The sequence below is a fragment of the Pleurodeles waltl genome, chromosome 2_2, assembly GCF_031143425.1.
Source record: "Pleurodeles waltl isolate 20211129_DDA chromosome 2_2, aPleWal1.hap1.20221129, whole genome shotgun sequence".
NCBI lineage: Eukaryota > Metazoa > Chordata > Amphibia > Caudata > Salamandridae > Pleurodeles > Pleurodeles waltl.
The window spans coordinates 582,094,657-582,120,422 of NC_090439.1; the positions used below are offsets into that span (position 1 = coordinate 582,094,657).

A 25,766-nucleotide genomic window follows, 5' to 3' on the forward strand; every position below is an offset into this window, starting at 1 on the left:
ACCCTCACCCCCACCACCATCCTCACCCCCACCACCATCCTCACCCCCACCTCCAGCACACCTATTCCCTGCCAATGTCTCACCATCACAACCCACACATCCCAAAACCTAGGCCTGCATGCGTCCACTAAGCATGGACACCCATCACCAAAGCATGCCCAATGCATATACACATCCCCCCCACAAGCCACCCTCACCAAAGCCCCCACACACGAATGCCAGCACTTGGGGACACGGGAACCCACAGATACACCCATATGCCACACATTGAAACTATAACCATACCTCTATACCCCTGCAGGACCCGACTGTCAACACACCGCCGCGGAAGGCCCAGAATTCTCCACACCCCCCACCCAAGAGGCCGTCAGCGATGACAGCAGCTCTGTCGACCTGGACACTGATGACCAGCCCGGACCATCGGGGACCTCTGGACAGTCGGTTCCCCTCACACAGGCACAGGCCACTACAGACCCAAACCCCTCTGGGAACACCAGCACAGCTCCCACCCAGCGGGCCCATGCCTCTGTCTCCAGGGCGCGTCAATCTGCGGTGTGTCTACCACTACAGGGCACCCAGGATAACCCACCACCCCAACAACAACAGGGACCTGGGGGCAGTGGTAGTGGGCACACCGGCCAGGGGGCAGAGGCCCAGGGAAACAGGGCAACTCGGAGGGCAGCTGTGCGACAGGGGGGGGACGGGCCCAGGGAACCCACTCTCCACGAGGCCCTCACCACCATCATGGGAGCATACAACCGCTCCCAGGAGACGATGGCGACGGTACTGGCCCGGTTCCAGGAGATCCAGGTACTGCAGGAGGAACACTATCGGGGGTACAGGGAGGACATCAGAGCCCTCACCTCCACCCTGGTTACCATGGTAGGGCTGCTGCAGGACCTCATCAACACCAGGACGGACACTCAACAACAACAAAGGGCCCCTGCCACTAGCCTGGACCAAGAACAGCCAACCACCTCCGCCGGCGCTAGTGGACAGGAGGCCCCCGCACAACAGCAGCCCACCAGACCCCCACCTCCTGCAGGAGAAGAACCACCCCGCAAGAGGGCCCTGAGATCTCGCAAGAAGACAGAGTAGGATGTCAAGACCCCCGCCAGCAAAGGATACCACCTGATGTCATCCCACTGTCCCACATTGTCACCCTGTCCATCCTTGAACTGCCCATGCTCCATCTCTCCACAGGCCTCTGGACAATGCACCTGTGTGACTGTTACTCTGGACTCTGCCATGGACATTCCTTCACCATAGCCCCCACCCACTTGAAACCACCCATCCCATTTTGAGCACTGAAATAAACACCTATTTTGCACAAAACTATCTGGAGTCTGGCTGTGATTTCAAAATATTGTAATTGACATGACAGTGCAAATATGTCCTTGTACATAGTGAAGTCAACAAACAGCTGCCACAAAGCTGTAGTCCATGGGGAAACGAAGCACAGGACTCGTAGTGGGGACCCCAGATCTGAAATAGGGAGGGAAAAGCCACAACTCAGTCATCATACACTGGGGCAAATAGACAGGCAGCAGAGATGCAGGAGAGTAGTTCAGATTTACTAAATTATCTTTGAATTGTTACCTGTGTCCTATTGGAAGTACTGTTCAATGATTCTGTCCCTGTTGTCTGTTTCAGCCCCGTCGTCTTCCTCCTCGTCACTCTCCACAGGTTCCACCGCTGCCACAACACCACCGTCTCGACCATCCTCCTGCAGGAAAGGCACCTGGCGGCGCAAAGCCAGGTTGTGAAGCATGCAGCAGGCCACGAAGATGTGACACACCTTCTTAGGTGAGTACATTAGGGATCCACCTGTCATATGCAGGCACCTAAACCTGGCCTTTAGGAGGCCAAAGGTGCGTTCGATCACCCTCCTAGTACGGCCATGGGCCTCATTGTACCGTTCCTCTGCCCTGGTCCGGGGATTCCTTACTGGGGTCAGTAGCCACGACAGGTTGGGGTACCCAGAGTCCCCCAATAGCCATACACGGTGTCTCTCTAGCTGTTCCATCACGTAAGGGATGCTGCTATTCCTCAGGATGTAGGCGTCATGCACTGACCCTGGGAATTTGGCATTTACATGCGAGATGTACTGGTCAGCCAAACACACCACCTGGATGTTCATGGAATGGTAACTCTTTCTGTTCCTGTACACCTGCTCCCTGTCTCTTGGGGGAACCAAAGCCACATGGGTCCCATCAATGGCACCAATGACGTTGGGAATATGTCCAAGGGTGTAGAAATCACCCTTCACTGTAGCCAATTCGCCCACCTCAGGGAAAATGATGTAGCTCCTCACGTATTTCATCAGGGCAGACAACACTCTGGATAACACCTTCGAAAACATGGGCTGAGACATCCCAGAAGCAATTCCCACTGTTGTCTGAAATGACCCACTTGCCAAGAAATGGAGTACTGACAGGACCTGCACCAGAGGGGGAATCCCTGTGGGTTGGCGGATGGGGGACATCAGGTCGGGCTCCAGCTGGGCACACAGTTCATGTATAGTGGCACGGTCAAGACGGTAGGTCAGGATAATGTGGCGTTCTTCCATTGTCGACAGGTCCACCAGCGGTCGGTACACGCGAGGATTCATCCGTCTCCTCGCCAAACCCAGCGGACGGTGCCTAGGAAGGACAACATGGAGCACACAGTCAAGCAACCCACAGGTACGTACTCACAGCTAGCACAGTAAACGATTCTCTATGCAGTGAATGGCGTGTCTGAGTGGCTATGCAAGGCCTAGGCCTGTGTGACGCAGTTGAAATTGAGCCATGTGGACCCTCGAAATGGCGGCTGCCTGACCTGTGAAGTGTGACAATGGGATGTGAGGTCAATGCGCTGGCGTGGCACACCGCGGCGGTCAGCGGTCGAAGACCGCGGCGCGAAGCCGCATTGGTTAACATTGAAGCCTATGGGTTTCAGGAGCCAATGGCGAAGGGCGCCGGCGGTGGCGGTACGCACCGCCGCGGACGTGACCGCCATTTTCTATCTACTTATCCACATGCGACTTGAACTTTCACAGGAGAGGACCTATACTGCAAGTGTTGCTGTGACCTCGGTCTGGAAGGGACAATGGCTGCTGCGACTGGGGAAAGGGCCCCTGCCTTCACTGGAGAGGAGTTTGAGAAACTTGTGGATGGGGTCCTCCCCCAGTATGCGCTACTCTACGGTCCTCCAGACCAACAAGTGAGTTTAATTCAATATGGATTTGGGGCCACTGGCTGGCTTGGGGGCCTGGCGGGGGGCCTGGCGGGGATGGGGGGCATGTTGGGCCTGGCGGGGGGCATGGCGGGGGCCTGGCGGGGATGGGGGGCATGTTGGGGCTGGCGGGGGGCATGGCGGGGGGCCTGGCGGGGATGGGGGGCATATTGGGCCTGGCGGGGGGCCTGGCGGGGGGCCTGGCGGGGATGGGGGGCATGTTGGGGCTGGCGGGGGGCATGGCGGGGGGCCTGGCGGGGATGGGGGGCATGTTGGGGCTGGCGGGGGGCCTGGCGGGGGGCCTGGCGGGGATGGGGGGCATGTTGGGCCTGGCGGGGGGCCTGGCGGGGGTGGGGGGCATGTTGGGGCTGGCGGGGGGCATGGCGGGGGGCCTGGCGGGGATGGGGGGCGTTGGGCCACTGGCAACGAAAATGCAGACAAACTTGAACGTGGTATTTCTCCCTCCCTGTACGTGTCACATAGGTCCGCGCCCATGAGAAGATCGGGATTTGGCGTGCCATCGCCAAGGAAGTCCAGACCCTGGGGGTCCACCATCGACGGGGCACCCACTGCCGCAAGAGGTGGGAGGACATCCGCCGCGGGACCAAGAAGACCGCTGAGTCTCTGCTGGGGATGGCCTCCCAACGTAGGCGGGGTGCCTGCCGTCAACTGACCCCCCTGATGTTCCGGATCCTGGCGGTGGCCTACCCTGATTTGGATGGGCGCGTGAGGGCAGCACAGCAGACACAAGGGGGTGAGTCCAAGCATTATCTACTCTGTTGTCGCGCAGTGGAGGTGTCTGGGTGGGGGAGGAGGGCTGTGGGTCCCCCTAGGCCAGGGCGATATCTGTAGGCTGGGCACCCCCGTAAGCCCCTTTGTCCCCAGCCACCACCCTCAGTAGTGTGTCAGTACAGCCATCCCTGGGCCGTGTCATCCATGGGTGCAGTTGTCAACTCTAGGCGCGTAGGGCATGTTCCACGGAATGCGTAGCGGACCCCAAGTGCGCAACTTAGTGCAGGGGGCATCTGTGTCTGTCATGTCCGCTAACTGTACCGGAGATCCATGTACTCAATATCCCTTTATTTCTCTCTCCCCCCCCCTTTTTGTTTGTCTTTCTGTGCTTGTGTGCATCAGCATCATCAGGCGGAGGAGAAGTGGCATCGGGGCAGGAGGGAGCTGCATCTCACATGGCCCAGGAGGGCCATGCCACAGAGTCTGACTGGACCAGTGAGACGGAGGGCGAGGGGAGCTCCACAACGGGGACGACTGGACCCTGCAGCGACACGGACACGTCCTCGGAAGGGAGCTCCCTTGCGGGGGTGGCACCATCCGTGCCCCCGCCATTACAGGTACAGCCGCCACCCAGCGCACCATCTCCGCCCTCCCAGCAGCCCCTCAGCGTTCGCCCCGTGCCCGCTCTGCCAGGAAGCCGGGCATCTCCTTCGCCCCAGGCACCTCAGGCCCTGCCCCTGTTACCCCCGCTGCCCTCAGTGAGGAGGTCATTGACCTCCTCCGAACGCTCATTGTTGGGCAGACTACCCTTTTGAATGCCATCCAGGGGGTGGAGAGGGAGGTTCATCGCAGCAATGCGTACCTGGAGGGCATTCATTCGGGTCAGGCTGCCCATCAGCGATCGTTCCAGGCTCTGGCCTCAGCACTGACGGCAGCCATTGTCCCTGTCTCCTGCCTCCCTCTACTAACTCCCTCCTCCCAGTCTCCTGTTCCTCTGCCTGTCCCACCCACACCATCAGACCAGCCTGCACACACCTCAACACCCAAGAGAAGCTCATCCAAACATAAGCACCACAGATCACGCAGACATTCACACACGCAACATTCCGATGCAGACATGCCAACAGTCACTACCACCTCTGTGACCCCCACCTCCTCGTATCCCTCCTCCCTCCCTGTGACGTCTACACTCACACCTCCATTCACCTCACCATCAGCCAGTGTTTCCATCACCAGCACACCCTCCAGTCCAGTCCGCACACGTGCAGTCACCACCCCCACTGCCATTTACACGTCCCCTGTGTCCTCTCCCACTGTGTCTGTCACCCCCTCTTCCACACCACACAAACGCAGCCACCCACCCACCCAACAGCCATCCACCTCACGACAGCCTATCCCTCCTGCACCTGCACCCAAAGACAGCAAACGTGACTCACCTACAACCACATCCTCTCCCTCCACTCCCATTCCCACTGTACCTACCACTCTCCATTGTCCCAAGAAACTCTTCCTCGCCACTGCTAACTTCTTTCCTGACCCTGAGCCCCCCCCTCCTTCTCGTCGGGGTAAGAAGAGCACCTCAGCCACCACCAGCCCTGCAGCCCCCTTGACAAGGGTGCAGGGGTATTGGAGCCCACCAGCCCGCATGTCTGGATCTTCGCCCAGCAGCAAGGGGACAGCCAGCCCACCCCCTGGGAAGAGGAGCAGAAGGCGGAAGGGGCGCCGCAGGAGCCCGGCTTCTACATCCCCCCCGGACACCACCCAGACACAGTCACCAGCCACAGCTCCAAAGGGAGGAAAGGGCCACAGACTCCCGACTAAGGAGGGCAAGGGCAGCAAGTCGGAGAGGTCAGGCTGCAGGCCTGCTGCCCAGGAGGAGCCCACCACCCCCATAGCCGCTGGCCAGGGAGGACCCAGCCCAGCTGGCCAGGAGGGCCCCACCACCCACAGCCCAGGTGGGCATTGAAGGAGCACCATCCCCGCTGCCCAGGAGGGCACCACCAGGCAATGAGCAGTTGGCCATAGACCGGCCGCCGTCTCAAGAACCGCTGAACTGGGCCCCGCCGTCTCCAGCACAGCTCCGCTGGGGACCGCCGTCTCAAGAACCGCTGAACTGGGCCCCGCCGTCTCAAGAACCGCTGAACTGGGCCCCGCCGTCTCAAGCACCGCTGAACTGGGCCCCGCCGTCTCAAGCACAGCTGAACTGGGCCCCGCCGTCTCCAGCACAGCTCTGCTGGGGACCGCCGTCTCAAGAACCGCTGAACTGGGCCCCGCCGTCTCAAGAACCGCTGAACTGGGCCCCGCCGTCTCAAGCACCGCTGAACTGGGCCCCGCCGTCTCAAGCACAGCTGAACTGGGCCCCGCCGTCTCCAGCACCGCTCCGCTGGGGACCGCCGTCTCAAGAACCGCTGAACTGGGCCCCGCCGTCTCCAGCACCGCTCCGCTGGGGACCGCCGTCTCAAGAACCGCTGAACTGGGCCCGCCGTCTCAAGAACCGCTGAACTGGGCCCCGCCGTCTCAAGCACCGCTGAACTGGGCCCCGCCGTCTCAAGCACAGCTGAACTGGGCCCCGCCGTCTCCAGCACCGCTCCGCTGGGGACCGCCGTCTCAAGAACCGCTGAACTGGGCCCCGCCGTCTCCAGCACCGCTCCGCTGGGGACCGCCGTCTCAAGAACCGCTGAACTGGGCCCGCCGTCTCAAGCACCGCTGAACTGGGCCCCGCCGTCTCAAGCACCGCTGAACTGGGCCCCGCCGTCTCAAGCACCGCTGAACTGGGCCCCGCCGTCTCAAGCACCGCTGAACTGGGCCCCGCCGTCTCCAGCACCGCTCCGCTGGGGACCGCCGTCTCAAGAACCGCTGAACTGGGCCCCGCCGTCTCAAGCACCGCTGAACTGGGCCCCGCCGTCTCAAGCACCGCTCCGCTGGGGACCGCCATCTCAAGAACCGCTGAACTGGGCCCTTCAAGGCAAGACCCGCTGAACTGGGCCCTTCAAGGCAAGAAGCGCTGAACTGGGCCCTTCAAGGCAAGACCCGCTGAACTGGGCCCTTCAAGGCAAGAAGCGCTGAACTGGGCCCTTCAAGGCAAGAAGCGCTGAACTGGGCCCTTCAAGGCAAGAACGGCTGGCCCTTTGGCAGACGTGGCAGGGCAGGATCTGTCTCGGGCAGGGCTGCAGGATGTCCTCTGGCCAACATGCCTCCTCCAGTGGCAGTGGAGTCTGTTATGGACTGTTTGGACTGTGGCTTTGCTCTCCTCAGGATGGCCCAGTGGGCAGGCCACCCACTGTATGGACTGTATGGACTGTGGCTTTGCTCTCCCCAGGATGGCCCAGTGGGCAGGCCACCCACTGTATGGACTGTATGGACTGTGGCTTTGCTCTCCCCAGGATGGCCCAGTGGGCAGGCCACCCACTGTATGGACTGTATGGACTGTGGCTTTGCTCTCCCCAGGATGGGCCAGTGGTCATGGAGTCCCCTCGTGGATCTGGCGTCGTGTACTCAAGTGGCTGAGGTGCCCCCCCTTCCCTTCCCCCTGAGGTGCCTGTCCTATTTTCTTTCTGATGCCCCTGCAGTGTTCTCTCCGTGGAGTTCTTGTCGTGGGACTGGGCCTTGCCCCTTTGCACAGGACCCCTGTGGTCCACGGACAGTGGTTGGACTACATTTAGTAGCTGTATATATTTTGTACATAGTTTATTTATTTATTGGGATTACTGGTGTCCATATTTCAATATATCTGCCCGTTTATGATCTCTTCTTTTGGTCTTTGCATTATTTCGGAGGGGGGGGTTTGTGGGTTGTGACAGTGATCTGTGGGAATGCATTGATGTGTGTGTTGTAGTGGGTGTGGGTGGGTGGGTGTGTGCCGGTACTCTTTTCCCTCCCCTGTGTCGTAGGTGCAGTACTCACCGATGTCTTCCGCGCCGCCGGGCGTGCTCCTGGTACAGGAGCAGGTATAGGAGTGCGGGGATGACCTGCAACTCGGGTTCCATACTGCCGGAATCTCGCGTGGAGTGCGTAGAGGTGAGCGTTTTCCCGTTCGTAGTCTGTTTCCGCCGTGTTTTTATCGGCGGTGCTCCCGCCCCGGAAAAGGTGGCGGATTGGTGGGTCGTGATAGGGTGGGCGGTACATTGTCTGCCGCCTGGCTGTTGGCGGGGACCGCCGCGCTGTTTGTTTGTTCCGCCGTGGCGGGCGGAGTGTTAATGCGGCGGGCTGTGTTGGCGGTTCCCGCCAGGGTCAGAATTGCATATTTTGGGCCGCCGGCCTGTTGGCGGCTTGGCCGCCGCATTATCACCGACCGCCAGGGTCAGAATGAGGGCCAAAGTCTTGATGATGGTCTCGCTGACCCTTCAACTTTCAGAGAACGAAATATCGAAGATGGGTCCTCTCTAACTACAAAATGTTTTGCTACATATGGTGGAGTAGTCCAAAGCCGAAAAGTCTGACGATACAGGACATTGTCCTAAGTGGACTCATATGGTTAGGAGAACCATGCACTTCTCACAGAATTCTATATATAACAGGAGGAAATGCAAGTACTGTATTATGATTGCTAATACTGGCCACTTCTTGAAAAAAGATTATAGATTTTTCTGTGCTTATAATATAATTAAAACATATCCTTTATGTGTACATTGCACAAACATTTGTCTACACAATATACTATTTCTTATTCAAATCTGGTTGGATCTTTATGGTGACCAAATGTGTACATTACTACAAACTGTATAATAATAAATACCTCCTAGAACACTGTCATTGTATACTTTTGGAAAGGTGGCATTTTCTTGTCCCAACCACTTTGTACCTGCATAGCCTGTATCTGAGTCACATGACTAAATGTAGCTGATAGTTGGTCTTTGTGTATTACTCCCAGACAGTGAGACAAAGGGGGGGATAGGTGTTGGCAGGATGAGCTCTGACTTGATGAAAAAGAGGAGCTGCTACCTAGCAAACTGGCAGATCACAAAGGCTCTGCTCAGCATACTCACAAAGGGGGTTTGACACTAGTCTTTTGTGACCCCAGAGAGGCTGGAGCAGGGGCAGAGAGGCAGGAAATTCTGAATAACTCTGGGAGTGGGAACCTCCAGGACCTTCTCCTACTTCAATTTGGGGTCCAGGTATAAATAGTGAACCCTTAGACCCAACTCTTTAGTACAACTCTGGCCTGTGGAAGACTCTGAAGGACTACAGTGCTGCTCTGCAAGAAGGACTGCTTCTTTGCTGCCTGCTGCCTGAGTGAAAGGACTGGACCTGCATCTTGATTCCAGGACCACCAGAATGGCTCCACAGTCTAGTCGGCTGGCATCTCAGCCCGCAGCTCCCTTGGAACCACTGCTGCGTAATGCATCCTCAATGCAGGCATTCACATCACATGCCCCTCGTCGGCGTTATTCCTTGATGACATAGGACTCTGCCTTGCAGCTGCCCAGCTTCCTCAGAACCACTGCTGAGTGGTCCTCAATACAGGACTTTGCATCGCAAGCCCCTCGATGAGGGCATTGTCGATGATGACAGTGGACTCCTTTTCGCAGCCCAGTAGCTCCCTCAGAACAACCGTTGTGCCACAAATCCTCAACGTGGGGTCGGTCTCACAATGCCACATAAATCAGGATTTAAGGTACTTTGTTTAGCTGGCTTAACTTGCTTCTGTTACCAGCCCATGCTTCATCGCAGTCAGCCTGAGCTTGTGAATTTGTCCTGGTCCAGCAATACCAGATGATCAAAGTTGGCACTTTGTGCTGCTGGGCACTATTTTCACTCACATTTTTAAAAATGCCATATCACCAGATTCCTTGAATGGATTTTTGGAATCCTGGTGTCAAATACCTCCATATGTACCTCAATTTTTCTAAATTGGTGTAAGATTTGTCTTGTGCTGCATTGTCACGTTATTGCTGTTTGAAGTGCTACATAAATACTTTACACATTACCTCTAAGTTTAACCTGACTGCTTTATTGCCAAGCAACCAAAAGGTTAAGCACATCTTACTTTTGGGTTGCTGGTGACTTCACCTCCACAAAAACTGTGGCTGCTGCTCGAGTAGGGTTTCACCCCCCTCAAATATTAGTCCCATCTCCAACATTAAGAAAAATTATCACCTAGGTAAAAATAAAGTTTAGTACATGTTCCTCAGTATCTGGGCCATCTTACATGCCACAGCAAGCCTCGTCAAGGAAGCAAAAGAAATGACAGAATTACACCCATTTTAAGAAACCTCCACTGGCAATTCACCTTGGTTTGTTCTCTTATCTAAGAAGCAAACACAACACCACAGAGGACAGAGAAACAACAGAGGCAAAAGCTCTCAACCAAGCTTTCTCCTCTCAAGTTCTTGTAGCTTGGGGCAGCTGGCCTGATGTATCAATTAGGTTTTCCATTCTGTGTCTGTGAGGAAATCACTGATATATCAGGGCCAGCATCCCTGAGAAACCAAGATGTAATTCTAACTTCCATCCCTTCTAAAAGACCCTAGAACACATATGTTAAGACACCATCTGAAACCTGATAATGAATGGATCCATGCTTTGAAATTGTTACAACTGTAATGTATTTTTGTCTCCTAAGAGATCTGTGATTTTTCTCCTCTACAGATAGAGATTGATGGGCTCCATGGTGTTAGCTAGTTCCCGCGTTGCTCATGCATTGAGGTCCTTGTGCATCCTAGCTGAAGGGTCGTTCTGGCAGGCAGGCAGGTGCCACACATGACCTTTCCTGTAGAGAAAAGGTCTGTGAAGAGTACTGTCAGCAATGGACCATTAGAGTAATTATCATTAACTTAAATACAATGGTCTGCCCATGAAAGTTCTGAGCAGCATGTGAATTCTAAATTTCTTGCACTTGGTGCGTAGAACAAGGAGTTCTTGCTTTGCTGGAAATTTCACATACATTCCTCCTTTTTCCAGGCCATGGTAGGCAGATGCATAAACGGCAGGAGTCTCTGCAGTTTCCATCCATTTACGGCAGACTGAGTAAGAGAATTTCGACCAGTCTTGGTCGCAACCATGAGAAGCAAGGGAGTTTGACTGACTTATGTCTTCAGTTGCATTACTGATAGGTTGTACAGCCCAAGGGCTGTGCCAATTCTACAAATGTTGGGAGAGAAAATATTGCCTTGTTTTCCCACAGGCAGGACGTTTTCCCTGAGAGACTTTGTCCTGTACTTCATCTCATCCACTATAAAAAGTACACAAATTATTTCAGGTTAACAATGTCCATTCACCAGCCAAGGCCTGACTTAAATTTGGTCTGGTAAAATATGCACTGCCATTTGAAGCATGCATCCCTGAGATTCTTCTATAGAGTTAAAGTGCAGAAGAAGGTTCCTTAAAAAGTGTAATTTGGGAGTCGTCAAGGGACAAAAGGGTACTTCTTGAGCTAAGCTGTTGTTGGAGGCCCTTCAGGAAAAAGGAAGCTTGAAGAGCAAATGTAAGTGTAGGATCTTTGTAAAAATATATCAAAAGATATCCAAAAGTCACCTCAAAAGTGTGGGATTTAAACCCCATGTCTGCATATATATAATCTACCAATGTTGAGAACTTCTATGTAGATAGGCCAAAACAAGAATACGCAAGTAATGCTCTCCAACAATAAGTAAGATTATTCATTTTATATTTATCCAAATTCCTGTTTCAGTATTTCAATTTCAGCACAGCTACATTCTTTTTTCAAAAAGGTTGCTCTCACTAACTATTCCAGTATAATAACAAATCAATTTTACACATGTTGTGCACCTGTAACCCACTTTTATCAGAAAAAACATATTGACTATGTCAGGTCAGATATTTTGCAGCATACGCTAACCAACCAATGAAGCTGCGAATTTTGTTTGACTAGAGACAACCACCATATTTTATGTAATTAGTTACATTACTGTATGTGGACTTTAAGGAGAATGTTGGGTATTACATTATAGATTTATAGACGTTTGTGCATGGGTATTATGTTATGTAATCACTTCTTACACTCACTTTAACTAGTTACATGTTTTATTGAATGTTCTTTGTATTATGAGTATATTTCTGTAATCGTTTTGGTTTGTCTTCTTGTTGTTTCAATTTTTTTGCGATTTTGTGCATTTTTCTAGTGTAATGATTTGATTAAATTATATAATAAGGATTTCTATCTATCTATCTATCTATCTATCTATCTATCTATCTATCTATCTATCTAAAATTTTTAGTGAAAGACAGTCCAGCTTCCCATCCATGTTTGACAACCACAAATAGTGTGGGCCTAGTTTGCCCATCAGTGTCATACAGTTTATTTGGAGAGCTATATTTTCACTTAACAATGTTCTACAGCCTAAACAATACTTTTTATCTACAGCAGCTTGCTAACATAGCAAAGTGCCTCTTATACTAGCACAGTTATATCAAAAACATCCACTGCCTACAGGGGCACACCATTAACAAATACACAGTTCTGGAGCCACGATGGTGTGAAATCCCTTACTGATCTATCTGCATACTACCTCAGCCAACTGTCAAAATCCTTCTCAACTCTTCAGAAACTGCATGCTGCCCTCCCCACCAGTCCACCGCACTCTGTGAGCCATTGCCAGCTGTGGGGAATGGCCCTTTTTGCAGGGTTATCCCCAAACCTTTTGCTCTGACCTATTTGTGACAATGTGCTGCAGTTTGTTAATGCTGGCTTTGGGACTATGGGCACTTTACCACTGCTGACCAGGGTTAAAGTGCAAGTGCTCCCTGTCTAAATTGTACTGGTGATTGGTTTATCCATGATTGCCATATATGATTTACTACTGATTCCCTGGTAAAGTGCACAATGTGTGCCCAGGGCTTGTAAATCAAATGCTATTAGTGGCCCTGCAGCACTGATTGTGCCACCCACATGAGTAACCCTGTAAACATGCCTCAGATCTACCACTGCAATGTCTGTGTGTGCAATTTTAAACTGCCATTTAGACCTGTCAAGAGACCACCAAAGCCACAGGGAGGAGACTGCTGTCATACCGGCAGCCTTCCCCTCAGCCGTATTACAATGTTTCCACCAGGCTGACTGGAGGAAACATTGTATTGCAATGTTTCCTCCAGTCAGACCAGCAGAAACAGTGCCATGGCATTTGCCTCAGCTCCCTTAAAGGAGCCGCAGCCAATGCCTTGGTACACCAGCACCCTCTGAATGCACACTGCCTGCAGTGCAGACAGTGCGCATTCTGTGGGTGCTAGCAGGAGGGCCCCTGTGCTGCCCATGGCCCCCCCTGTAGCCCTCAGCACTGGCTTTCTGCCAGATTTTTCATGATAGGAACCCCGCCATGAAAAGACTGGTGGAAAGAGGACTTGTGATCAGCACAGTGGTGCCGAACTAAGCGCCACCGTGACTGGCCACGACCCCGACCATTGCCCCTCCGTTGGGGACCATGTTCCTGGCAGTGGTCCCCTGGTGGTCCGACTGCCTGTGACGTAAGCTGGTGGTCAGACTGCCAGGAGTGCGGTGGTCCGACTGCCACCGGGAGTCTGGCAGTCTTAAGACTGCTAGACTCATAATGAGGCCCTTAGTCTTTGAAAATGTGTATCTTTACTTGTGTATGTCGGATTTGTGCCGTTCTGGTCTTATTCTAATCAGATAAAAATTGGCAAATTTTCTAAACTGGTATGGAGTGCACATTGCCCCTGAGATAAGCCTTGCTGCTTGTGCAAAGTTACCAAGGGGGTGAGCAGGGGTTATCTTAGCTGTGTGACTCCCTTAGCTTGACTACAGTGAGGGTCCCTACTTGGACAGGGTGCAAACCACTGCCACCTAGAGACCCCATTTCTAACACTAGCCCGTACATGTGCAAACATAAATTGGGAACGCTAATCTGCCTTGTGTTAACTCTCAGCCTTTTGGCTTTGTCAGTGCATTTTTTTCCCATGGTTTTCATAAAACAGGGAATTGCTGGGCCCACTCCAATATTAAAAAACAAACATTGGAAAATAGCAAATATAATTTTGTTTTCAAGAAGCACAGATTGACAAAGTAGTCCCTGTCACTGAAAGAAACTACTTTGTGTGTGGATGTGCTCTTAGTGAATAGGCAACATGCTGTCACTCACAGTGAAGTCAGCCAATGGCTGAAGTTGGCTGATACATGTCCCATGGCTGTACGCTGTGATGGGAAGAAGAAAAATCTGAAGGACACAACAACAGATCAATGGATGAACATATCAGGTCTATTGACTCCAAATGTGACAGCCTAATGACTAGTCTGACCCTCCTCTCTCACCTTAAAATTGTTATTGATGGATCTAGTAAGAATTAGGCAAACAGCAGGGAGTATACCGTCACACCACAGTTTCACCTGCAGTAACTTTGCCAATTTTGGTTCAATACACAATCTCTTTTTAGTAAGTGCTTGAGGAGGCAATAGTTAAAGTGGCCCACTGCAAAGACAAAGCACTACTTCTTATTGATGTCAGTTTGTGTCAACAAAGGTGGTCAAGTATGACAATTATTCCATAGTGGCCTGATTATGACTGATGTTACTGTCTCCACCCCCTCATTTTGATGGCATGCAAGAAGAACGAATAAGGCTTCTAAGAGCAGATGTCTTTGTAGTGTTTTACATGTGTACCTCCTTCCTCATTGCTGACAGCAGTCACACAGGTTGATCAGCATTTCTCTTCGAAGCTCATGCACCAGCTGTCACAAGCAGTGACCTCTTGAGGATTTTTGGGACCGGAGCAATATACATTTTAGGGTCTTCAGTTTGGAACAATTTTAAATATATTGCCCCCTTGCAGCTCATTCAAGCCATTGTGATGACTAACAGTATTAAATTATATGTTAAACCTTCAGGAGTGTGAATGCTTAAAAACAGCGAAAATCCCATGCTGCCTGGTGTCTTCCAGCCAAACAGGACCAACAGAAAGCTTGAACACGACTTGATAAAGACATTTATTTCAGATCTAGATTAATTTTACTTGCAACAACAATATTTTATGTGGAGTTCAGTGTCTAGCCAGTTTGTTACTCCCTTATAGGAAAAACATGCTAAGGGTAGCTTGTTAGATGTTCAGTGTAGATGTAGAATGAGGAGCTGATGACAGAGAAATAAGGGTAGAGGTAGAGAAATAGAAATGGCCAGAATGCAATCAAATATTTAGAAAGGTGAGGGGAAGCAAACATGTAGGTCAAGAGATTAGGTAGTGAACTAATGATGAGGTATTTTGAGAAGCTAGGTAGTAAGATGGTGAGACAGGATAGAAACAAGTGAGGTAGATATGAGGAAGAGAGAACAAAATGAGACAGAGGTGTGAGGGGCAGTGGTGTAGTATATTAATGGCAGAGAGGGGTAAAACAAATAGTAGAGACAAGGAGAGATGAGGTTGTATGAGAGATGAAGTAGATAAAGGAGAGATAAAGGAAGGTCAGACAGAAAATAGAAGTGGGGTCCAGAGAAAAGGAGGCAGGGGAGAGGGAGAGAGTGGGAGAGGGAAAGAGGGATGAGGTGGAGAGAGGTGGCATAGAGGGGATCAAGAGTGACAGATACAGATGTATGCACAGGGAATGAAAGAGAAAAGGGCTGGGTTATGAGAGAGAGGGAGGTGAAGTCAACTGAGCTATTATAGGTATACTGAGAGAGATGAGGTAGAGAGAGATGAAATAAAGAGATAAAGTGGATGAAGGTACCTAGAGAGACAGACTGAGAGAGAGAGAGTGAGAGAGAGAGCGAGCGAGGTTAAGAAGTGTGTTATGATAAGAACGGGTGGGGAGACGTTTGGAGAGAAAGATGACAGAATATTTTTCAATCTAATTGGCACAAACTGATTGAGAATGCAAAGGTTAAGACTGAACAGGCCAGGCATGCACACTAAGGAACAGATAAACAAGGTACTTACCTTCCATAACGCATTATCTGGTAGAGACCATATCTAGCTGCAAATTCCTTACCTTTGAATTTCCCAGGCATCAGACTGAATTCAGAAACGTTTGTGTGAGCAGTCCCCCTGTGAGCTGTGGGGTGGCTTTGTTCTGTTTGGCATTTCATTATTGTCGCTGGAAGTGATGTTGTGGCCACCTATATCGGTGCTGCCCAGCAGTGCGCGGATGTCAGTTACTTTTCATGACTTTCCATGCCAGGAGCACAGAGCCTTGAAGTGAACTGACTAATGTGAGTCAAAACTAGGGCCCTGAAAGGGATTAACCCTTACTATAGAAATCAGGTGGCAGAGAAGGAAGGCATGGGTGGGTGTAAGGAATTTGCAGTTAAATGTAGTTTCTACCAGATAATGCATTACTGAAGGTAAGTAACTTTTTCATTTGATAAAGACTTCAAGCTGCAGATTCCTTACCTTTGAATAGACAGCCAAACCATAACCTCCTGGCGGTGGGCTGCAGGTAAATTCTCTAAACTAAGAAGTCCTGCACAACCGAGGGTGAAATGCCTATCCCTGCACATCTGACTGTCCAGGCAGTAGTGTTTGGCAAACATGTGCGTGTCAGAGGCCCAGGACTGGAATGCCATAAGCCAACTCTGTGGTCCCAGTTTTTTCTCTGGTAAAATGGGCCCTTAATCGCTCAGGAGGCTGCATTTTAGCCAGTGCATAGCAGATCTTGATACAAAAACAACTCAGCACCAAATGGTTTGTTTCTGTACTGCCTGACCTTTTAGCTCCAACCTAACCCACGAAGAGGTGGTCGTCCACCCAGAACTCTTTTGTGCCGTCAAGGTTGAACAACGCTCTTTTTGGGGTCAGATGGTGGAGCCGCTCTTCTTCTTTAGAGGGATGGGGAGGAGCGTAAAAGGTGGGCAGGGTGAAAGACTGTCCCAAATGGAATGGAGTCACCACTTTTGGGAGGAAAGAGGCACGGCGTGAAGCACCACTTTGTCAGGGAACACAGTAAGGTAGGGAGGAATAGATGATAAAGCCTGCAGCTCAAACACCCTCGGGGCAGATGTAATGAAGATTGTCTTGACAGTAAGCATTCAGAGGTGACCAGCATGAGGTAAGGGAGAACAAGATTTAGGCCCCACTGAGGCATGATAAAGTGAGAAGGTGAAAATATATGTACAAGGCCCTGCAGAAACCTATTTACAATAGGGGACTTAAATAAAGAGAGTCGGTTAGGCAGCCGCAAGAAGGCTGGCAGAGCAGAAAGATAACCTTTAAGGGTGCCCAGAAAAGAGCCTTGCTGAGCAAGGGTAAGAAGGAAAAAAAGAATATCAGAAAGTGAGACAGGAAGAGTGTTGATAGACTTGTCTGTACAATATTTTGCAAATTTGGGCCAACAGAAGGCATACACCATTTTAGTGGAGGAAAGCCTGGCTGCCAGGATAATATTACAGACTTCGGAAGGAAGGTCAAAAGCTATCAACTGTTGCCGCTCAATTTCCATGCAAGGAGGCAGAGAGTTGACAGGTTCGGGTGAAGAACTCTCCTCTGCTGCTGCGACAGAAGATCCTCCCGAAGGGAGAGCCTGATTGGAGGATCGATGCTCATTTTCAGAAGCTCAGGATACCTGACTCTCCTTGCCCAGTCAGTAGACACAAGGATAACTTGAGCCCGGTAATTCCTGATCTCTGGGTAGAAGTGGTATGGGCGGAAAGGTGTACAGGAGGCCTGAACTCCACTTAAGATAAAACTGCTTACCTTGCACATTCTCTTCGGAGGTGAACAGATCTAACCAAGGCTCTCCCCACTGCTAAAACAGCCCTTGAGCCACCTCCGAATGGAGATGCCACTCGTGATTTGCTAGACATGACAGCTGAGTTAGTCCACCCTGGTGTTCAGAGAACCTGCCAGGTGTTGACCTACCAGGGCTATGCCCTGCTGTTCCAGCCATGTCCAGAGATGCAGGGCCTCTTGACAAAGTGTCCACGACCCCACTCCGCCATGCTTGTTGTAGTACCACATGGCAGTAGTGTTGCTGTGAACAGCTGCACTAACTTCTCCTTGACAGAAGGGAAGAAATGCTTTCAGTGGCAACTGGATCGCATGGAGCTCGAATAGGTTGATGTGGAGCCCAGACTCTGCCGGAGACCAGAGTCCTTTGATCTCCACGTCTCCCAGACGGCCTCCTCATCTCAGGAGTGAGGCATCTGTCACTACTGCCAAGTCTGGTTGGGGAAGAGAGAGGAGTCTGTTTTGACCCAATCACAGTTCATCAGCCACAAATGCAGGTCTTTTACAGTTCCCTCTGAGATATAGACCATGTCGAAGAGGTTCCCCTGATGCTGTGCACTGGAACTTCAGGTTCCACTGCAGAGCCTGCATATGCCATCTGTGATGATTCACCAGCAGGATGCAGGAAGCCATGAGGCCCAGCAGCCTCAGAGTCATTCTCACTGAAGTCAAGGACAGAGGCTGAGACACCGATATCATAGCCTGAATATCCCGGACTCACTGGTCAGGAGGATAGGGCCGAAATTGCACTGTGTCCAGACCAGCTCCAATGAGAGGGAGCATCTGAGAAGTAATCAGGTGTGACTTCTGCACGTTAGTGAACCCCAGTGAATGCAGGAGGTCCGCATGATCTGAAGGTGGAAGACGACAGCCTGGGGCAAGCCTGCCTTCAACAGCCAATCGTCAAGGTAGAAGAATACTGAAACCCCTGACCTGTGCCGATGAGCTGCGACCACCACCATCACTTTGGTGAACACCTGAGGGTGCTGGTAAGGCCAAAGTGGAGCACAGTGAACTGAAAGTGCTTGTTGCCTACCTTGAAAGGCAGATAATGCCTGTGGGCAGACAGGATGGGGATGTGGAAATATGCATCCTGAACGTCCAACACTACCAACCAGTCTCCCTGTTCTAGGGCAGACAAGACGTGAGCCAAAGTAACCATCTTGAATTTCTATTTTCTGAGGAAGAGATTGACGGTTCGGGGTCTAGAATAGGGTGAAGTCTCTTGTTCTTCTTGGGAATCAAAAAGTAGCAGAAATAATAACCACTGCCCACTTCTGATATTGGAACCCTCTCTAAAGCTCCCTTGGCCAAGAAAGCCATTACTTCCTGTTGGGGCCAGGACAGATGATCTTCTGCCTACTGTTTTTGTTTTGGTGATACTGGGGGAGGGAAAGATTGGAAAGTGAGAGTGGCCCTGCTGAATGATCTGCAAGACCCGTTTATCTGATGTAATGGACTGCCAGTGGAGGAGATGATGTTGGATTCTCCCTCCAACTGGGCACCCATGGTCTTGCAGAACCAGGCTAGGGGACTTAGAGGCTGCAGCTGCAAGGGGGTTGGTGGTGGACGGCCTCTGGCTACCCGACACATAGGGTTGGAATGCACCACGTTCACATCCTCGCCCAGCATGGGATGCTTGAGCAGAATGGTGGCTAGCATAGGGTTGGTACAGTGGCATGCCCCTTCTGTAGCCACAAAAGGGACAAAAGGCAGAGTGGGGGTGAGGTGTCACTGAGAGGCCCAAGGACTTGGTCGTAGCCCAGGAGTCCTTAAAGTGCTCCAGGACCGAGTCTGCCTTCTCTCTGAAGAGACAAGTCCGCTCGAAGGGCATGCCCATGAGGTTGGCCTGGACATCCTCTGAAAAACCAGATGTTCACAAGGCCACTGTCGAGGAAACCGCTTTGCCCAGAGTGTCGGTTGTGACCACACACAATGGTGAACTTTGCTGCATCTCTCCCATCTTTCACTGCTTGGGAGAGGATGACCCGGGCCTCCTCCAGGACCTGTGGCAGCACTTGTGCAACTCTATCCCACAAGATAAAGGAATAATGTCCCAACAGGCATGCAGTGTTCACCAACTGCAATGCTAGGCAAGTGGAGAAAAGATTTCCTTGCCTAAGCCATCCAGCCTCTTGGATTCCCTGTCCGGGAGAGCAGCAGGGAATGCACCACAAGAAGTTGAAGCTTGGACTACCAAGCTCTCAGGGGGCTGAGTGTTGGGTGAGGAAACTAGGATCACCAGGGGCACGGTGATGGCGGTGGGCAATTGCCCTGTTCACAGGAGCCCCTGTGCTGGGCTTGGACCAAGTTCCTAGCAGGACATCAGTCAGTGCTTCATTGAAGGGCAATAGGGGTTCGGAAGAGGAAGCCCAAGGCTGTCACACGTCCATCATGAGGTTAGCCTTGACTGCCACAGAAGGAAGTTTGAGGTCAAGGACCTCCGCTGCCCTCTTCATCACCATTGCATAAGATGCTCCCTCCTCCATAGCCACAGTAGGTGGAGAGAGCAAGCCAGTATTTTGGGAGGTGTCCAGTCCACTGGCATCTCCTCGTTCCTTATACCAGTCCAGTGAAGTTGGGGTCTCTAACTATACTAAAAGGTCCAGTGACCCCTTCCACATTTCCCCATGCTTGGCTGCTCCAGAAAATGCTCAGGCAATGACCTAGGACCAATGGGCTCTGGCGACACCAGAATCAGCTTTGATCAGCACTGTTCCAGCTCTGAGTCACCAGGTATGAGAATGGGGCTGGCACTGCCAGTGGACGCAGGCGGCGCCAGAAGCATCTGTGTTGGGATTGGTGCCGGAGAAGGATGCGTTGGCACGATCGGTGATGAACCAGATCTGAGGTCGGATCCATGAGACCCCATCGGAGCTGAGGCCAGAGCCATCAGTGTGGAACCTGATGGGGCCTCCTCTGACCCAGTGGGGCCTGAAGGCACTCCGGGGGGGTTGGCCCACTGGAATACGCAGTGCATGGCCTCATAAAAGTCTTTTATTTGAACGGGAGTCACTCAGGCTCCCAGAAACAAGGGGAGGCACAGAGTCGTAACTGGCCACGTTTCTGTAGAACCGTGCCTGAAACGCCGATGTTCCTCACTCGTCGCGCAGGCTGACGGATGAGGCGAAGTCGAAGTCCGTTTAGACTTCTTCTTCTTGTGCCTCCTCCCCGAGTGTCCTGAGGACCGCGAGGAAGAGGACTTGGGGCTCCTGGAGTGGTCCCATGACCTTTTTTCTTGAACGGTACTGAGACCTCCTAGGACTCATGCTAGCTGGTGCCGACTGCCGGTGGATAAGCAGCTTTAGGGATTGCTCCCTCAATGCTTTTGGCACCATAGCCCAGCAATCCAAGCACAACTTTGAATCATGGTCGCACTCGAGACACCACAAGCACACTAACTGTGGGACCAATACCGACATGGCATGGGACAGGCACCAAACGGCTTGAAACCTGCCTTCTTGGAAAACGTTCTATGACATACTTTCAAAAATAGTCAAAAAAAGGTGAAAAAAACTGTCTAAAAGACAGACAGAGGGGTAGCTCTTCTCCAGATCAGCACTAACTCACATGGAAAGAAAAGAACTGAAGTTATTATGGTAGGAATTTCGACTTTCCCATTTGCTTTTTCGGGGGGAAAATAGGGGGCGGTGTCCATTGATATCTTAATAGATTGATATCTACGCTCCTGGGTAAGCTGTGCAAAGGGCCAGCATCTAGAGATGATTTAGGTGATTCGAGTTGTGGGATCATTTTTCAATAAATAAAACCCTTTTTAGCTAGATTGATATTAGGGACGTGCGTATACACTCCGGTGCTTTCTAGAAGGCAGACAGATTATATATGCTCACACCAGATCGCCACATCCAGCTGCTGTACATATAGCGCGGTGAAAAGGGACGCCCCTTCACAGTAAAGGCTGCTCTCTGAGTGGATGCCCACCAAACAACAGTATCCAGACAGATTAAACTTGCTGAACCTAACGAAAAAGCACCTGTTAAACTCACTTGGCGCCACGTGCTCTTCTTGGTTAAAAAGGTGGTGATTTATGTGACACTGTTTTTTTAAAGTATGACAGAGCCATGACAAGCTGCAGACACAAAGGGCAGGCAATTCTCAGTGAACATTTGCAATGGGACAAAACGACCTTGCGACAAATGACACATTGTTCGATGCCAACATTTTTAGAGTGAGAACCCCTGATAAATGCTGGTGTTTCATATGTAACTCTTCCCGGGAGGGAACTGTGTGATTTATTCTCCAAGCCTACCATCGAGTTTTCACGAAAAAAAAAGGATTTACCATTGTGGAATATGAAAAATGACTGCCCTCTGACACCCATGACCTGCAGATAGATGAATGTAATGAATGAAACATCAAGAGTCGCAAAGCAGTAGACCAGGCTTGTGGAAGTGAAGGAACCCTTTATAGAGTCCTTCTAGCTAATACGTTAAAACATAACACATTTTACAATTGTTAGATGAGCAATCTACCTACTCGCAGAAGTGGTGTAACGAAACTGGAGCCCCCCACTCCCGGGCAAAGAACATGGAGGGACAATTCCCCCCCCCCCCCTTCCCCGGCCCCGGCTCACTGAGGCCAGGTTCTGTGTTGAGGGGGCCCCTGGAGGTCGTCTCCCACGCCCCTGCTCCGAGAGAAAAATGCACTCAAGCTTTTACTATAATGTTCTCGAACACCCATATATAAATGTTACTCATTACAGCAACCCTTCTATATTTGAGGACTTAACAGAACGCATTGAAAGTCAAACAACATTTTCATTAATTACAAATTTATGACATACATGCACGACTGCAAATACTGAATCCCTAACAAGATACACAAATGGGGCTATTGACAAAGGCAAAGCAGTCCTCATATAGAACTCTTTTACGTATTCTTACACGGCTTTGTGAATTGGTTCAAAACCATCTGAAATGTGAATAAACTCGGAATATTAATAGAATATGTATATACAATTAGTTCAAATAGAAAAGACTTGCTCTTCTTTGAGAGTACCTATAAAAAAGTACTTCTGTAATGCTGCTCCCTATACTCATAAATTCGTATGTGCACAGGCCCCACAATATTCAAGTTAGTATAACACAGTGTAAGTTTTGCATTAAAAAAAAAATCCCCTCTCCGTTTTGAAAGCATGTCTGGTACATGTGCAAAGACGCTGAAGCCACCCTCCAAGCAATTGCGGTTTATTAAAGAGGTTAAAAATGTATAAAACTCTGATGGGATATGGTTTCAATGCTTCATCACGCTGCCCATCGTTTGCCTTTCAATCTAGATCGGAGTGATCATGCCTACTTCCCGCCATCTCCTACCTGCACGGCTAATATTTTCTGAACATTCTCGTGAGAGGCGGCTTGGCACGTTGCCAGCCCAGCTTGGCTGTAGAGGCCTCGCAGTTTGAAGTACTCCAGCAGGGCCCTGTGCATCCGGTGTTGTAGTGCGGAGAGCTAAAAGGGGACGAGAGGAGAGAAAAAAACAGCACCAGTCAGGGTGGGAGACGAAATTAATGGCAATGTTCACGAAGAATGATGGAGGGAAATATAGAAAGCAGTCAATAGCCCTCTCTGCACTGTGAGAGTCTGACAGGAATTTCACAGTCTCTTGGTTTCTAGGCCCACTCATGCGCATTCATCAGAAACCAGTCACATCTGGCTGCCAGGATGGGGGGTTAATTTTCTCTAAATGCCTCAGCAGTTTTGTGCTAGCTGAGGCAAACTCTGTGACTGCAAAGCTGATGAGTAAAATATTTCAACTTCACCCAGTTTAACTCAGAACCTTCCGCCTCAGGACATATTGAACCTTTTCTTTTGCAAAAAATAATCTTCAAACGCCTTTTGAATGGCACATCAGGTCAGGCCAAAGTTTACTACGGAAGTCTAAGACTTTGATGGACACCGTAGCTTGTTTTTCTCTTGTAAGGCTTATCACAGACTTGCAATGTGCGCTTTGGAGCATGAAAGAACTAAAGTGAATTAACTGAACCATCAACTACGGAGGGAGAACAATACCGGCTAAGAAATGTCCAGAAAGAGCTCACTATTAATTGATCCAGCTACTGCGACACCAATGATTCAGACCAGGATTCAGCGTTGCGAACGTTCTAACCACACATATTCCCAAATTCCATTCACAAACGCGTGCCACAACCATGCACAAGGCCTTTCTCATTTTTAGATTCAGAATTCGGGATTATTTCAGTTAAAAGCTGATTTGCACGATTATTATGCAAAAGGGAGCGTTGTCGTCATGCACTGCAATAATGTTTCTCATCATGTTCTTAGACGCAGCATACACCTAAGAATGTTACGTTTTTTTTTTGCTTTCATTTTATGTGTACACTGAAACGTCAAATTTCACAATTTCATGTTGGTAGCAGAGCAGGACTGTCCAGGCCAGGCAGCCTGCATATTCATCGGTCTTCTTTTAACACTCGGCACTATTTAGGGCCACATTTAAATCCGGGGTGGAAGGGGACATTCTCCAAAACGTGTTGTGCGTCCTGTCAGTCCTTCTCTCTGGTCCCCCCATGTCAGGGGTTTGGGGGACACACTTATCGCAAAGTCTTAGAGACAACCTCTGGGCGGACGGCATCGGCGTGGGGGCATCACAGTGGCCTTTCTAATTAGGACAGCCCATCTGCCGCAATTTGTACCTGCAAAGGATGCCCCCAGAACTGCCATGATTGACTGGTGGGTCCTGGACAGAAAAATATGACACACGCCCCCGACTCGCGCTCAGTAGGTGGTGATATTTGTTCAGCTTTTTCCAAAGAAATTCCGCCTCTTTTGGGAAATGTTATGGAAAAAGCAAAAGTGCAGTTTGGTCTGCCGTGCCAACATGTAACGGACCACCCACAACTATCAAACCATCCCCCGTTCCTTTCTTGCCTGTCTCTAGCCACTGACGCAGGATTTACTTAGAAAGAAAAAAGGCAACCAACATCGCTACAACCTTTATATTTGCTGGGATGACCGCGGCTGGGGTGGCAGGCAGGGCCGTCTTTTGGGCTGTGCAAGCGGTGCGACCGCACCGTGGTGCTGACCCCAGGGAAGCGCTTTGTTTATCAATAACTTCCGAAACTTGCGATTTAAAAGCAACTGGTTGTTCCTTGTGCGTTTAGCCTTCAAGAAACAATTACAATTTCAAGATACCTCCTTGTGATTAATGTTCCTGCTAGAGAGAGAGATGGGAGTTTTGCCTAATGGCAGCTTTGACTCAACATAAAGTAGCATAGTGGGTTAATATACCTGCTGTAAAAAACTGAACTATGGGGCATATTTAAGAAAAGTAGCGCTGCACACAGTCCAGCGCCACTTTTCTTGCACCCCTTAGCAACCCCTAATGCCACCATGTGTGCGTCATATTTAAAATATAGTGCACCATGGCGGTAGTTAGGGGACTAGCTTCAGAATTTTTTTACGCAAGTCCGGCGCTTTGCAGGATTAACGTCAACAATTTTGACGCTAATCTTGCAAAGCACCCACAGGCCCATTGTAACCAATGCAAGCCTCCTTTTAATGCCTGCTCTGAGCAGGCGTTAAAAGTGCCGGAAAATAAATGACGCAAAGAAATCTAACAGATTTCTTTGTGTCAATTTTTTGGCCCCCCCAACGGGGGGATGCCCCTTTGCATACATTATGCCTGGCGCAGGAATAATGTAGCGCAAAGGGTTACAAAGTGACGCAATGCATGCCTTGCGCCTCTTTGTTTATGTGGCGCAGCGATTTTGGCCTTCTAACGCCCCATTAGTGTAAAAAAATGACACTAATGTGATGTTAGAATGGCACTATGGGCTCTTAAATATACCCCTATGGCAGTTCTTAATTTGTGCTTGTTGTTTTCAGTGTGGAGCACCAGCACTTATTTTTCTGCCTCAAGCAGTTAATGTGAGAAAAAGACACATATGGGAAAGATGGAGGAAGAGAAAAACGAAAAAGCGTCACAATGGGAAAAAGCAGAAATCCGCAAGAGTGAGCTGACCGGGCAGGGAGTGCCTGTAAACGGATTGAAGAGGCCCGAGATGGCTTCAGGATTATGCTGCCTCTATATTCCGTGTTCTCACATTTAATTGCAGCAGCCGTGTGTTTAAGAGGATCGCTTTGGGCACCGGCACCTTTTTATTTATAAATTAAGCACTTCCCTATGGGGCATATTTGAAAAAAGTGGCACTGCACA

At 50.4% G+C, this 25,766-nt stretch overlaps 1 protein-coding gene across 1 annotated transcript in view; it reads right to left on the reverse strand.

The window, feature by feature from the left end:
* The window catches only part of CCDC178 (coiled-coil domain containing 178), a 1,079,202-nt gene that overhangs the window by 103,574 nt on the left and 949,862 nt on the right, over nucleotides 1–25,766 (reverse strand). The window contains exon 20 of the mRNA XM_069220096.1: nucleotides 22,904–23,038. Within this exon, the coding sequence (XP_069076197.1) occupies nucleotides 22,904–23,038 (135 nt within the window). The remainder of the gene's footprint in view (nucleotides 1–22,903; nucleotides 23,039–25,766) is intronic.